Source organism: Sipha flava, unplaced genomic scaffold, assembly GCF_003268045.1.
Source record: "Sipha flava isolate LNK unplaced genomic scaffold, YSA_version1 41_pilon_pilon, whole genome shotgun sequence".
Lineage (NCBI taxonomy): Eukaryota > Metazoa > Arthropoda > Insecta > Hemiptera > Aphididae > Sipha > Sipha flava.
The window spans coordinates 2,280,192-2,295,991 of NW_020273144.1; the positions used below are offsets into that span (position 1 = coordinate 2,280,192).

At 25.9% G+C, this 15,800-nt stretch overlaps 1 protein-coding gene across 1 annotated transcript; it reads right to left on the minus strand.

Moving 5' to 3' along the window:
- Positions 1-1,710: 1,710 nt before the first annotated feature.
- Positions 1,711-10,068, minus strand: LOC112689043 (tubulin polyglutamylase TTLL4-like). The gene is made up of 17 exons (XM_025562539.1): positions 10,031-10,068; positions 9,912-9,961; positions 9,683-9,838; positions 9,249-9,404; positions 8,866-8,970; positions 8,690-8,800; positions 5,956-6,224; positions 5,668-5,875; positions 5,485-5,611; positions 5,172-5,391; positions 4,985-5,110; positions 4,744-4,872; positions 4,597-4,682; positions 4,374-4,495; positions 4,016-4,095; positions 1,899-1,984; positions 1,711-1,747 (listed from the first exon to the last, which is right to left on the minus strand). The coding sequence occupies exons 1-17, from the start codon at positions 10,066-10,068 to the stop codon at positions 1,711-1,713; spliced, it is 2,106 nt and encodes a 701-aa protein (XP_025418324.1).
- Between the last annotated feature and the right edge of the window lie 5,732 nt (positions 10,069-15,800).

Sequence of the window (15,800 nt, forward strand, 5' to 3'; positions counted from 1 at the left end):
CTACAATTTTGTTGTTCTGAACAATTGAATATGAATCCTAAAACTAAAAAATTATTATTGAAATAAAACTGTGTGGTTTTATGTGTTTAAGACGATGCAAATATCAGAATTTCAATATGACGTTTAGTTTTTCGAATATTAAAAATCGTAAAAGAGACATTTTTGTTAAACGGCGCGTCATGGCGAGCGGTGATCGAACAACGGATCCGCCGATCGCCACTATCTGATCATTTAATCTAATCACAGATTAAATAAGTTTTATTTAATCTATGATTTAATTCTACAGATTTTACACACTACACTCACATATATATAGTAGAATAAGTAGAATTGAGAAATAAAAATAATTTAATATAATTTTCAATTTCAATTTACAAATTGTTTTTAAAAATGTCTATAGTAACTGAATTGTTATTCCTACTTGTTCACTGTGCAGAGATGTTAACATCAAATGACTAACATCTAACGAATAATGAATAAAATTTGGAGGAAAAGCATTATTTTACTTCATTACATTAGATCAGGGATCGTTAACCTTTTCGAACAAGTAAGCTATACTTGAAATTTTGAATCCCAAGTGATCGAAATCCAGAAGAATTTAGGTATTTAGGAAGAGATTTGTTTGATAAGTAAAAAAAAAAAGGTTTAAATTCCAAAAAAATAATTAACATATTTATTGTTCCTTCGTAATAATAATAATCTAATATTCCCGATATCCCGATTATTTATTACGTGATCGACCGATGGTGGTAAAATTAATTTTTATAGCAATCGATCTATATTCCTAGAAAAATCGACTGGTTTGTGACCCCTGCATTAGCTCAAACAATTAACATATATTTAATTATTGTTTTATTAGTAACAAAAAATAAATATATTTTAGAATTAAATATAATTTTGAGGGTTGGTACAGCAAAGATTGTATATTATTTTCAGGGCTGGCAAGAACTTTTGAGGGCCCCGAGACTGATTTATTCCAGGTCCCCTTTACTTGCACTTATTTGGCCAAGGTTAACGACGGGCTCTCTCGGACGTATGGGCCCTGGGGCCCTAGCCCTCCCTGTTCCACCCTCTCCCAGGCCCTGATTATTTTATAGAAATGTATTCCAAAATTATTAAATATATTAAGTAACATCATTACTCATACACATCAGATATAAAATGTTCTCTCATTTTAATATTAGCATTCTTCATATAGACATAGCATTTATTTTTACGATTGTAAGGTTGAACAACAGATAATTTTAATAAAATATACCACATAATTGTGATATCACAAGAACAAAATCAGTAAACCATTCCTAAATAATTTTAAATAATTATACCTATAAATCATAATCAATTGTATTGTATTATTATTAAATATTGAATATATTAAAGCTAGTAAATATTTATATTTAATAACTGATCTTTAAAAACAATAATTACAATAATATACATAATACTTTATTTGAATTTCTTTTGTAGATGTACACATTTTTTTTAAGCTTTCAAATATTTTTTATATTAATTATGTAGATGCTGTTGATAATAGTTATATATTTTTTATTTAAATAAATATTCTCATCACTGTACCTAAATAAACTTAAATAAAAATCATAAAGTAACCATTCAACAAAACATTTACAAAAAAGTGCTCTATCTTGAACTGTCAAGAATTTATTTCTTAATTGACGTATAGTTGTTAATTACAGACTTCATAATAATAGTTTATAACTCCACAAAAGCCAAAATATAAATAGGATACCTTAAAATAAGCAATATTAATAATTATAAATAACTAAAAATAATAAATAAAATGTATGGTATTCATTATATTTTCAAACATAATTTTTATAAAAACCCGGATATAATAATTTAAAAAATTATTAACTGGTAATAATCAGTTATCGGATTACCTAATGACTGCTTGTTGATGGTCATTAATTTTATCAGTGTCTGATCTTTCAACTTCCATTTGTGTATCTTGGAAAGTATCACAAGTCTAATAAAAAAAAAAAAAATTAAAAACCCATGCATTTATAAACATTTTATTTAAAATAAAATTAGTAAAATAATGAATACGAGTACATAAAGGATAGTTACTTAGTTAAAGTATCTAGCATATTTATCATCAAAACCTTAATTTAGTAAATTATATGTTGGAACAAATAAAATATATAATTCCAGAAAAATGACTATAATATATAGACAAATTACAAAGTTTCTATTAAATTTACAAATTATGTCTTATCTTATAACTTATTTAATGGATATAATAAGTAGGCAATCATGTTTTTATCAATGTTTTTTAAGACATAATAACATTCCTATGAAAGCATTTGAAAACATAGAAAAAGAAGTACTAACTGCTTTTATTAAAAAATAACCTAGGAGGGTTGAAAGCAGGGACTAGAACCGGAACCGAAAGAACCAGTTCCAGTACCGGTTCTTGAAGAAAACTTAGGGAACGGAACCTTTTTTGGAACCTATATTCTTTATTTCGTAGAACCGGAATCGGAACCGGAACCCATTTAAAAAAATTAAAAATATTTTTGGTTCTTTTCGGTTCTTCAGAGTTTTTCGATTTTATAAAATTACAGCAGATATAACTAAAACCATTTATCTAATATTTTAACAATAAACATGACTTTTTGTTTTTATCTTTATTAGGAAAAATATAAAGATTTGATAAATATATGTCTTGTAATTTTTGTATTTTATACATACGAGCGTACGTATAAGAAACGAACGTAAAAACACAACGAGTTCTGACAAATGGCGAAAATACACAGCGTACCGACTGTCGAGGCCTTAATAATAACAATAATAACCCAAATAATACCAGATTCATACAAAAGTCAGATAACATCATGTGGTATAATATAGACTATGGTTTATCAATTTCTCATTTTATTGGAAAAAATATTTTATTTTTAGCACAACAGCAACCGACACCACGTGATAAGCTACTCCTCCACGTCACACTACTACACATCCCGATCATCTCTATGCAGTATGCACTATGACCATCAGGTCTGTTTTATGTATATTTAGTGACTGGTGTAGTGACTGAAAGAAGAATTGAAGAAAGTCTAAAATATTTTTAATAATAAACACATAAATTATTTTTGAAAAATGAGTCGACTGTCAACTTCAATAGTTCACAAATATTTTAGCTTTAGTAAAATAAAAGACCAATCAACCTATACAACATGTTCATGCACAATAGAAGTGAAAAAAATTTTGTTAAAAATTTTGTTTTTTTATTATTTAAATAATTAATTTTTGGACACTTAAAGTTTCGTTAATGGATTATGGTAAAAAAAAAAAAATTGGGAGACTTAAATAATTCATTAATGAGTAATAACAAATTAATGGTTACAATTAAATATCTAAAAAGCAACCATTGTATGTCAATTACAACTTTAAACTAACAAAATTATTGTTTTAAATAAATTTTTAATTTTCTCAATTTGAAATTTTTTTTATGTAACTTAAATATCTAAGAATTGGAACCGAAATGTTGTATTATTTAAGAACCGGAATCAGAACCGGAACCTAATTTCTTAATTTTCAAATAACCGGAATCAGTTCCAGAACCAGTAAAAACATCAAGGTTCCAGTCCCTGGATGAAAGTTGTAGATTGGAGTAATTGTACATTATAATACCTAAAATTAAAAATATTTTTATACCTTATATTTATTAAGTTTTTGTCAATAAATGATTATAAATAAAAAGTTGTTATATATTTTATTCATTTCAGCAAGATGTATTTAGTATAATATGTAGTCAAATAATAAGTATTAATACGAATTATTTCTATTTTTTTAATTTTATTTTTTAAGTAGTGAAAACAATACAATTTTCATAAAAATTTTTTATTGTACCCCCCTTTTAGAAATCCTGGCTACGCCATTGGTGTGGACCAAAGAAATATATCATATGGGCTACAAAGAAAAATTCCGAGATTTCCATTAAGCATGATTACAACATTTATAACTTATATTTAATTTAAATTGGTTAAAATATTACTTTTGATTGTTGTTGATCATTAACGTCTGACACTTCTAAATGAACTTGTAACTGACAAAATTTTTCCAACACAGCAATACCTTAAATATAAAATAATCTCATCTAAGAAAATATAAATTATTGGAATTGATTCAATTTAACTATGGGAATATAGAAGAACTTTAAAGTTCAAAGACAAATATAAGAAAAATGTATTTGAGTTATCAAAAATATAGATAGCAGAAAATTCAAAGGAAATACTTTTTTTCTGAAATTTATTTATGAGTTATTAAAATTCCGCTGAAAATAATAATATAGCTAAAATAATAACTATTATATTTATGTAAAACATACAATAAAATAAAAATTTAAATCTTACCTTCTTCTCTTTTCTCGCTGTATTTACATTCCCATGCATCAAAAAGCATATTATAATACCGGGGACCATCAAAAAATTCATGATATTTAAAAGTTGAAGTAGTTGGAAATACTTTTTGAAATCTAAAATTTAAAAATGCTTTACCTTAAATACAATATCATGTACTCGTATATAATATATACAATAATATAAAATTTATATATTTTATCAACTAAATACATACGATCCAATTTCGTTGAGTTCATCTTCATATGTAATAAGATGTCGAACATCGTCTGGTAAAAGATCTTCTAATATGGTGTTAATATACTAAACAAATTTAAAACAAAATGTATTAATTCTTAATTAAATGTTATTAATAATTTAATACTTCTTCTCTAGATTTAACATTTGCAAAATATTCTTGTTTTTTTTTTTCTTTAGCTGATAAATTAAATGTATATATTCTTTTATCATAACATAGTGGTGAATTGACTCCTAACACCTCAATTAATGTATTCTAAAATTTTAAGCAGTTAAAAATTAAATTTTTAATATTTAATAATTAAATATTAAAAAAACGTAAGTTATAATTATTATAACTTATATTTTTATAAACTACTTTAACTTACATGTGTAATAAGTGACATTTTGTTTGGTATATGGTAACCAACCATATTCAATAAGTTTTTAATTAATGGCCCTTTGACTGTCACATCAAGTGGAGAAGAAGTATGTAGAGAAGGAGATATGTTAACCTAATAAATAAAACAATTCAATAATTCAATCTTCAAAAAGTTAAATTTAAATTTACTTTACTTCAAATATCCAAGGTTTAAGATATTCATCAAACAAAACATCGATTCCGAATAACTCATATGCATTGTATCTGCTACCTAGGTTTGATGAACACATTTGGCTTATAGGAAATTCTCCGCTGATTACTGTTTTAACTACTAAATCGGCCAAACTATCCCATAACTTTTTAACATCAATTTTATGCTCTCTTTCCATGTATTTCCACAATGATCGCAATGTCCTAAAATAATTATAATTAATAAACAAGCACTACATAATGAATAAAGGTTTAAAAATGATTAAGATAAATATTATTTTTCTAAAAATAATTTACCATTTATGCCCTTGACATGCATTAGGATCTTCATTTTCTGTATACTGACTACTGAGTCTGTTAATACTGTAGTTGGTCAAATGCATATATCGATCAGATATAGTAGTAAGATCAGATGAGTACTTGACTGAAATTAAAAATAAATATGTGAAAATGTCTAGAACTTAGTGAAAGATATTTAACCTGAAGCAAATCGTACAAGCCCATTGTCATACAAATAAATCCGGAGTGGATTAATTGAAGTAATGAGTATATATAGTCTTAAATCAAATTTTGTATCATTGATTAAATAAGGATTGTCAATATACCTTTGTACAACTAAAGGTACTTTCTTTGGTATTTGACTCCATTTTGATATCACATGAATTCCAGTTCCTCTAGCAGATGCTGGCTATAGCAAAATTAGGTTAGGTTAAACGAAAAATGTTTATTCACAAATATTATAAAATAGATAAATAGTTTAATAAATACCGGTTTAACAATCCATTTATCTTCATCATTTTCTTTCCAGACTTCTCTTAAGATATTAACATCACGAGGTAATATGTATGATGTAGGTATAAAACCAAATTGATCATTTCCATATATCGACATGAGCCTATACAAGTTTTTCCATAATCTATCTTTACGTCCAATTTCAAATGTTCCCGGAATATGATTAAACTTTTGTTGATCACGAAGATTTTTAAAATATAGCGATTTCATATGTTTACCCCAGGTTCCAAAATAATCAATAGTTTCTAAATTAAAATGTGGAATTAAATAATATTTAATATTAGAGTAACCTAGGGTAAGATGACGCATGGGATAAGATAAACTATTATCAATAAATTATTAAGATCTTTAATTATGGACATACTGTTTAGTGTTTATCAATATACCAGCTATGTTTATCAGTAACACACACAAAAAAAAAAAAAAAACGAGATTTACTTGAACAACAGCTCGAAATGAGATAAGTTTTAATTTTTTACTTTTTGATGTAATATTTAGATAGAATAAAATTAGTTATTCACACTGGAAGAGTTATTTATATAGAAATCTTTTTTTTTTTTTTTACTATTTCTGCACTATATTGGCTATTATTTATCATGTATTATGTTCTGATAACACGAATACTTATTTTTATACAATTTTTTCAACAATGAAAAGTATATTGGGGTAAGATGGCGTATTCGATTTGGGGTAAAAGTGCGCATTTCAGCATATGATGTTGACACCTACATATTTATATGTTTGAAATTATAATTATATATATTAGTATCTACATAGTTATTATAAAATTCATATTATTTACAATTAGAGCATCTAAATATTCTAAATACTTTTGTAAATTTTTAGAAACTATGTAAGGTATTACCTATTTATTTTATTTAGTTTTAAAATGCATGAACTGAAATATTGATAATTTTTGTTTGGTTAGATCTACTATTGTAGTACCTATCTATTTTGTTTATTTTGTTGTTTTTGTTATACTATGATTAAACAAAGTTCAATAAATTGTTCAATAGTTTTTATTTGTGTTGTTACGTTTTAACATGTTATCATTTTTAATATAAATATAACTATATAATATGTCTTAAAAAGTCTTCACTTATTATTAATTTTATAAGCAAATATAATTAAAATAGACATTTATAATAAATTGTAGTGATTACAATTGATAAAATATATATCTAAGAATTTATTTTCCGTAAAAAGATTAATTTAAAATAAAGACTTTTGCTTACGCCTTTTTACCCCACCATGTGCGCAATCTTACCCCAATGTCGGGGTTAGATTGCGCGTATGACTTATGTTAAGTTTTCTATGTTTTAAAACTAATCTATTCAAAATATTAAAGCTTTAATTGAAAAAATGAAATGAAATGAATATTTGCTATACAAAAATAACTTTTTTTTGTACCAAAAATATATTACTATATTATTTTAACACATTTCATAAAAAAGTGCGTCATCTTACCCCTATCTACTCTATATTAAGACTAAAAGGAAAGGTTAGGAAAATTATGAAAAACAAACTCATGAGATTGAGGTAATATCATGAATGCATTGGGTAGGTAATAGGGATAGGCAAAAAACATTGATGTTTTACCTTGAAATATCAATGTTCGAATTTTTTTTTTTTTGTATTTCGTAAGTTCATGCACTAAAAACCGTATAAATAACTATTCACTAACATTTGGTTTCAATATGCATTAAAAATCCTTAACTATGTACGAAAAAAGATGTATAAGCATTTTTTAAAATAATAAGAATTATCCATTCATATTTTTAAAAGTTATATTTTTTCTTCGGTTCGATTTTATTAAAATTTTAATTAATGAACACACGTTGCGACGAAAATAGATAGATTGCAATGAACACATCAATAGGAGGAGAGTAATAGTGATACGAGATAACATTGTTTCCGTGATACTGCTTTGATCTTATAAAACCTAATGTCAGAAAAAATTAGAATACTGATAAAATATTAAGATTTTATAAACAAGTTTGGAAAAGTAAATAAGAATGAATTCAAACATTTATTGATCTAATTTTTTTTTTTGACTTCCATGAAAAACGATTTTGCTGAATTTACAAAAATTAATATGCGCATTTGCAAAAAAAAAATCAACTATATGCCAAATATGCCAATACACACAAAACATGCAAAAATATGCTCTATTAAACTTTAGATTTTTATTACCATTGACATGAAACGGATTTTTATCTCAATGAGCATATTTTCCAATGTAGCAAAAAAAAAACATACAAATATATGAACTGACAAGTCCTTATTGTAAGTATTTAATATGTATTTAAAAAACATAAGTTAAACAATAGTATTTTAACTCTTGGATTTATTATTTAATCTGGAAAATAGTAAACTGTACATACAGATAATAAGGTGTGCAACAGATGGCAGCTCTAGAGGGGAAACACATTTTTCGATGTTTTTAAACTTGATGTTCTTAAACATCGATGGTTTTTCACCGATACATCGAATACATCGATATTTTAGAAATAGATGTATCAATACATTTAATATCGATGTTCAAACAATTTTGCCCATCCCTAGTTGATACCTATAGAAGTGGAGCCACAAAAATCATAAACAGTAGATGGTGTAACACCAAAATGATTTTGTAATTAAATATCATTTTGATTATATTGATTATTAGTGAAAGAAGGATTGTTTAAATTATTACCTAATCTACACTCACTTCTCACTAATTTTAAACCACTGTTTTGAATAATTTGACGTACAATATATGGAGTGATGGAACTTAATTCCCATTTCAGTAGTATTTGCAAATCTATTGGAAATGATTCACCTATAATAAAAATACTATTGTATTTAGATTTTAATATCAAACATTTTTTATAATTTTCATATTACCTTTTACATCATGCGAAGAAAATCGTATGTATGGAGGCATATTTGAAAATAAACTTAATCTTAAGCCTGAATGTTGTTCAGAAATATTTTTTTGCTCGTGATTTCCTATACCATAATTAATTTTATGAATTTAATATTGCCATAACTAACATCAATAACATATTTTTTCAATTAATTTGGAATTTTAATTTAAAATGCATGATTTTATTTAATGTAGGTTTATAAGCTAATTTTTATGTTTAAAATTAACACAACAATTAAAATATATTAGTTCAGTTAGAAACAAAATTATCATGTAAATATAAAAAATAAGTATTTATTAAACAAATAAGCTACATATATACATTAAATTTGGGTAACATGTTACCTATTGATTATCATACCTATTGAATGGTGAGATTTGGATAATTGATTTGAGAAATTTAAATTTTTCAAGCTAGAATCCACACCTAAGATTGGATACGGAGCTAATTTCAGAAGTCTTTCTGAACTAAGATCTACCTTTTGATGTAGATTAGCACCAAGTATTTTTTGAGTATCTATTACAAAAACCATATATAAATTAATATGCATTTAACACTGCCATAGTTAACATCAACAAGATAATTTTTCAAATATTAATTTAAAATATATGATTTTATTAACTGTAGGTTTATAAACTAATTTTTATGTTTAAAATGATAACTAACAATTACAATATATTAGTTCAGATAGAAACAAAATTAGCATATGAATATATAAAATAGGTATTTTTTAAACAAATAAGCTACATACATACATTAATTTTAGGTAACAAGTTACCTATTAATTGTCTTACCTATTGAATGGGGAGATTTGGATAATTTATTTGAGATATTTAAATTTTTTAAGCTTTGATCAGTACTTAAGATTGGATACGGATTTAATTTCAGAAGTTTTTCTGAACTAAGATCTATCTTTTGATGGACATTAACACTATGTGTTTTTTGTGTATCTATTATAAAAAGAATATATTAATTAATATTAATAGATAAATAATAACTTGAGGATTTTAAGAAATCGTTTACTTTCAGATGTCAACGGTACTGATGAATTTAGTATATGATTATTCCATAATCTAAAACAAAACAATTCAGCTTTAAAAAATATTATATAATAATTAATTTTTTTTTTTTTTTATTCTCACTTAACAGGAAACACAGAAGCATTATTTGAAATATTCATTTTTTTTCTAGTTTTAAGCATTACTTTTTTTATATTTTTATCGGATGATTTTGTTGGTTCCATGAAAAAATAATTGTAGACTTGATTGGTTTGGAAAAAAAATAATACATTTTCGAAATATGAGTATGTTTATTAATTAAGATAAAAAATGTTATTTTTTAATAATTGTTACATATTCAAAATTTATATTATATATTACACATAGCGTTTATATTAGGTAACAATAATCATAAGTATCATATTACGATCGGTGGAGAAGTTCCATCGGTCATAAGCGTGTACAATTATAATATACGTCATTACGATTTGAACTGTTAACAATAAAGGTCTATTAACACGTTTATGTTATTATTTATATAAGTGATACATAACAAATTGGCGACAAAGAAAATAATAATTTAATCGTAATCACTACCTAATGCATTAAAAGTTTCAAGTATTGTATTCATACTCATACAAAATTACAAATCTTAAGACAGTATCCATAACGAACTTCAATCAAGTTATTGGGTCACCTGGAATTTTCAAATCAAAATTGACAAATTTATATTGACAAATTCAATTGAAAACAATATTCAAAAAAGAGCAATATTATTATTATCGACCAATGTGAAAATTCTCAAAGTACTTTTTAGTCTACGTATTCCTAGTACGTCAAACGAATCATTAGTAACGATGTTGAGTATGACATTCTAATTAAAAGTTTGAACGAATATTTAAAACCAATAAAAATGTACTCTGTGACTAGAAACTTTATGGCATTTTATCAAGCTAAACAAAAACAAAAAGAATCTGTGTGACAATGGAGAGCACGTGTCAAAAATTTTGCTTCAAAATGTGGTTTTTTATCAGAACTAACAATAGTTATTCAAGACATATTTGCTGTCGTTATGATTTCACGACCAATTCAAGATCGTTTGTTTTAAAGAAAATGCCTCAAAAGTTGGAGTTACATATCTAAGTCTAATTCAAATTGCGACAACCATAAGTTAATACTACCAACCATACTACAACCATAGAAGCAGCAATAAATGATAAAATTGGCTAGAAAAAAGAAGAATACGATAACTTGAAGTAGGTACTAGAAGAAAAATAATGGATATAGTCAAGAGCTTAGCTGGTTTCAGCACATAAAAAATCAAATGCGGGATTTGTGGCCATTCCAATCACCTTCAAAATGACTACAGATACAAGGACTACCAATGTAACGATTGCGGTGGAAAGGGTCATTTGTCAACTGTATGTAAAAAGGGTAAAAAAGAAATGAAAAATAATAAAATACAAAATAAATTTTTATATAATCATAATGATGATGACGAAACAGTTAGTTATGATATTTCGAATACTTTATTTTTCTATAATCGATTAATATTCTCAAAATAAAGCAATGAAACCGTTTACGGTAAATTTAATAATAGAAAACAATAATGTAAGCTTCGAAATTGATACGGTTTCACAACATAGCGTGATTTCAAAAAGATTATATCGTCAATTGTTTCGTCATATCGAATAAAAAAATTATATTTCGCTATCTGATTACGTCGGCAACGATATTAAACTGATGGGAAAATATTTTTCGATTCGGTATATCACATTTACAGTGTGTTTTTATGTAATTAACAATGGTGGTCCTTCATTAATAGGTCGAAATGATATAAAAAATATAAAATATTTTACTTTGTTTAAAATTTAAAATGGCGTAAGTATTATAAGAAGGGCTCGAAAGTTATTGCAATAAAAATATTAATTTTTAGTTTTTAAATATGCACTTACAACTCTAAATAGCACGAAAAATCAAAAAATATGCATTAAACATAAAAAAATTAGAAATTTATTAGAAAAAAAATTAAATGTAATTTTACAAATGTTTGAGCTTATAGACACAGTCTGGACTGGTTGAATTATAAACTGTCAACAAAAATATTAAATTACTTAAATATAACATTTGTTTGTTTGTTATTGTTTGTTTGTTATTTGTAAAAGTGTACGTATAATTGAATTATTTTATATATATTCCTTGTAAATACCCTGGATTATTAAAATGTTTGATAATCTAATGTAATGATATAATAAGGGAATAACGATGACGTCACTAACTATTAATACATCAAAGTGTCGATGAAAACGTAAAATAATATTTGATGAGGTCTATTTATTTCCAATAATTCAAATATTTTTAAAAATATAATCAAGTAAATACCATTATTATCAACAAAACATGATTATTTCCTGTATTATGTGAAAATATACCCAAAAATAGCACTGTTAACCCTAAATTAGCAAAATAGCAATAAAACCCGCAAATGTGTCAAAAATAGCAAAATTAAATTTTGTGTATGATATCCGAGTAGCGTGAAACATATTTGTATCTTACTTTGGATGTTTTTGGATGAACCAAGAAAAATATGTATTCATCAGAACTTCCGAGCTCTGGTTATAAGCATAATAAGCAAAAATAACAATAATTTTAAAGATGAAATAAGTGCGTTTAAAAAATACAAAATTTCATTAAATATCAAAGCTGGGACAGTCCTTAAATTTTACAAACCTAGGTCTATTTATTTAGGATTAAAAGACAAAATTTAAATCGAAATTGAGCGTTTAGTTTATAAGCAATATTTTGGTTTCAGTTGACCATAATAAATGGACAACTCCAATAGTACCAATATTAAAATCAGATGGCATGGTTAGAATTCGCGGTGATTTTAAAGTAACAATAAATCCGGTATTAGAAGGGACTGAATACCCTCTTTTAAAAATAGAACATTTATATGCAAATGTCAGTGGTTCAAAATATTTTTGACAGATAGATTTAAAAGATAAATACCAACAAATGGTTATTAAAGATACTAATTGCAAATATACCACTATTAACACGCATTCATGTTTAGCTTTACCCGTAATCCTTTTGGAATAAAATCTTCGGCAGGGGAGTTCCAAAAAGCTATAGAAACTTCCACATTAGGTCATGAGGGCATAGGTATATTCCAAGATGACATTATTGTTGCAGGTTCTACTATCACAGGGCATAATGCTCGCTTAGGCAAATTACTAAATAACAACTATAAAATGTAGGTTTAACAGTGGTTAACAATGGTTCCCTAATTCTCTTTTTTCGACTGCAGAACCCTTAGGAAATAGTTTATGTTTCCATGTCTCTAACTCCAACTTCACTTCAGTTAATCAGTTGTTTATTGAAAAACCAATGTTCCAAAAAATGTTTTAAATATAGTTCATGATTACTGTTCATTACAGTTACTATTATTAATATTCACATCGATCTTGTGAAAATATTTAGATTACCCCACGGAATCCTTAAATTTCACGGAACACATTTTGGTCTGCATGGGTAAAAAATGTTATTTTATCTCCCGAAACCAAATTTCTACTAAAGTGGATTTTAAAGTTACGAAAAATTAAATATTCGTTTCACTCAACACTAACAAAACCAAAATAATTATAAAGCTAAATGAACATAAATTTAAATAATTTTATATACTAAAAATGATACATGAAAAAAATTTACAGGGATGACGCGATAAAAATGAAAATCTAATATTACAAGTAGCAAATGGTCATGGACAAATTAAATTAATTATTTAATAAATAAATATATAAATAAGTATCATTATGCATTTTTTGTACAACATTCCTGAAAATATATGTAAAAATTTAAGTAAAACAATAAATTACATTTACCTAAACTCGAATGATGTTTTCCAATAATTGGCTAATATCTCGGTATATAGATATCTGCAAATAAAATGTATTCATGATTAATAATTTCTTAAGGCCCGACTGGCATTCATCGAATCACATAATAATTTTGATCTGTGCATTGTTCTTTTTTTTTTTGTATATTCTTATGATGATTCTTAAGAATATTCTAGTGTACGTACTCACATGCCATTAATTATAGCCCGAAAAAAAAATTGTATATAAGCGACAGTGAATAAAGCCAAAAGTGAGACAAAAATGCACTTAAAATTGATCATTTAATTCTAATCTTGAAAAAATATCTGAATTTTTTATTCTCTTAGTTTCTTCTCAGTCTTTAGTAAGAAATAGATTTTCAGTATTTGAGGTAGTAAAATGACCTAACTACATAATTACTAACGTTTGGCGGTACTTTATGAACTTATAACTTATAAGTTACTTATATGTTTATATATAAACATATTCTATTTCTTAAAATTAATTTGTAATTTGAAGGAATAATGATTAAAAAATATAAAAAAGCAATTCTTACAAAACATAAAAACGAGGCTAATGAAATCAAATTAATTTCAAAATTAAAATTGAGTTACAAGAAATATTTTTATTCTTCTTCCTTCATAAGCGTGAAAATCTAATCACGTAAAACCTTCTTAACTTCATATTTACAACAACCATTTTTATTGGTATAAATTAATAAAAAAGAATAAATATATATATATATATTCAATTTTCAGAATACGTTTATAAAATCAAATGCTTGTATTAAGTCTAAATAGAAGGATGGCGCAAATAAACGAATCAGCCAATACCCAGATGACGATATAATGTTGGCATTCAAAATTAATTTAAAATATATAAAATCGTATCTATAAATATTTTATTCCACTTACTTCTTTTGAATATTTTGCTACAGCCTTAATTCCGTTGATTAATCAACGTATATATTATTATAAAAAACGATTGATATATTATTAAATTCTTATATCGTTACGACGCAATGTACACTATATAAAAATCTAAGAGAGTAAATTACCTAATAATTATTTTAGCCAAAGAATAAATCGGCTGCAACTTATTTGCGCACATTCGTCTTTTTTAACTCATTTGTGCATAAAAACACAACTCGTTTGCGCAAAATTTACGAACAATAGAAACCTTTTTTCAGACAAACTTAACCATGTATAGCATGAACATAATCTGCGTACCTCTCCAAGTTTTCGAATTTGTCATTAATAATGACTCATTACTAATGGTGGAAATTATTATACTCTTACGAAGTGGTGTAGTCGTAAATAATCTTATGCGTATATGCTTAAATCCCGTAATTTATAAAGTAGATGAAGCGTTTTGCCGAGGGTTGGGGTAGCCCTCCAATGGTCATTATTTCAGTTTAATATTAATTTTAATAATTTATTTAAAAAAAATAAAAATAGGAGTCTGTTTCAACTGTGTTGCATTATAATTATTATACTTTTTATAATCTGTGATAATAGTTCTAAAGTCAATTTTAACATCTGATACAATATAATATTAAAAAATTTACAATTATAAAATATTGCATAATGATTAATAATTCACTTTACAGCGGTGCGTTGTTGTAAATAATATAACAATTTTATAAAGATATTTTTAACTTATCCTGTGGTCACAGTCATAGGCGTGCACAGAGTTTCAAGTTGGAGGCAGCGAATATTTTTACCGGCTCATACATGAGTATTAAGTTAACATTTTTAAACTCAAATTTAAGCTTCAAAGCCTATTTAAAGTTTAAACACAGAAAAGATTAGCTTGGTAGCAATACACTTTTTGCATAACCAACTTATTTTGTATTAAGCATTACCGGTGTGGCGGCCCAGCTTGGACCAGTTTGGCCCTTACAAATATATTCAAACCATCCAGGGGTAGCAAGAGCACACCTTGCTGCCCCTGTACGCACTCCTATGGTCACAGTCATGATTCTTCCTCGAAAATTTTACTGTCTAAATTACACATGGAGTGGTTAAACCAAGCCCGGA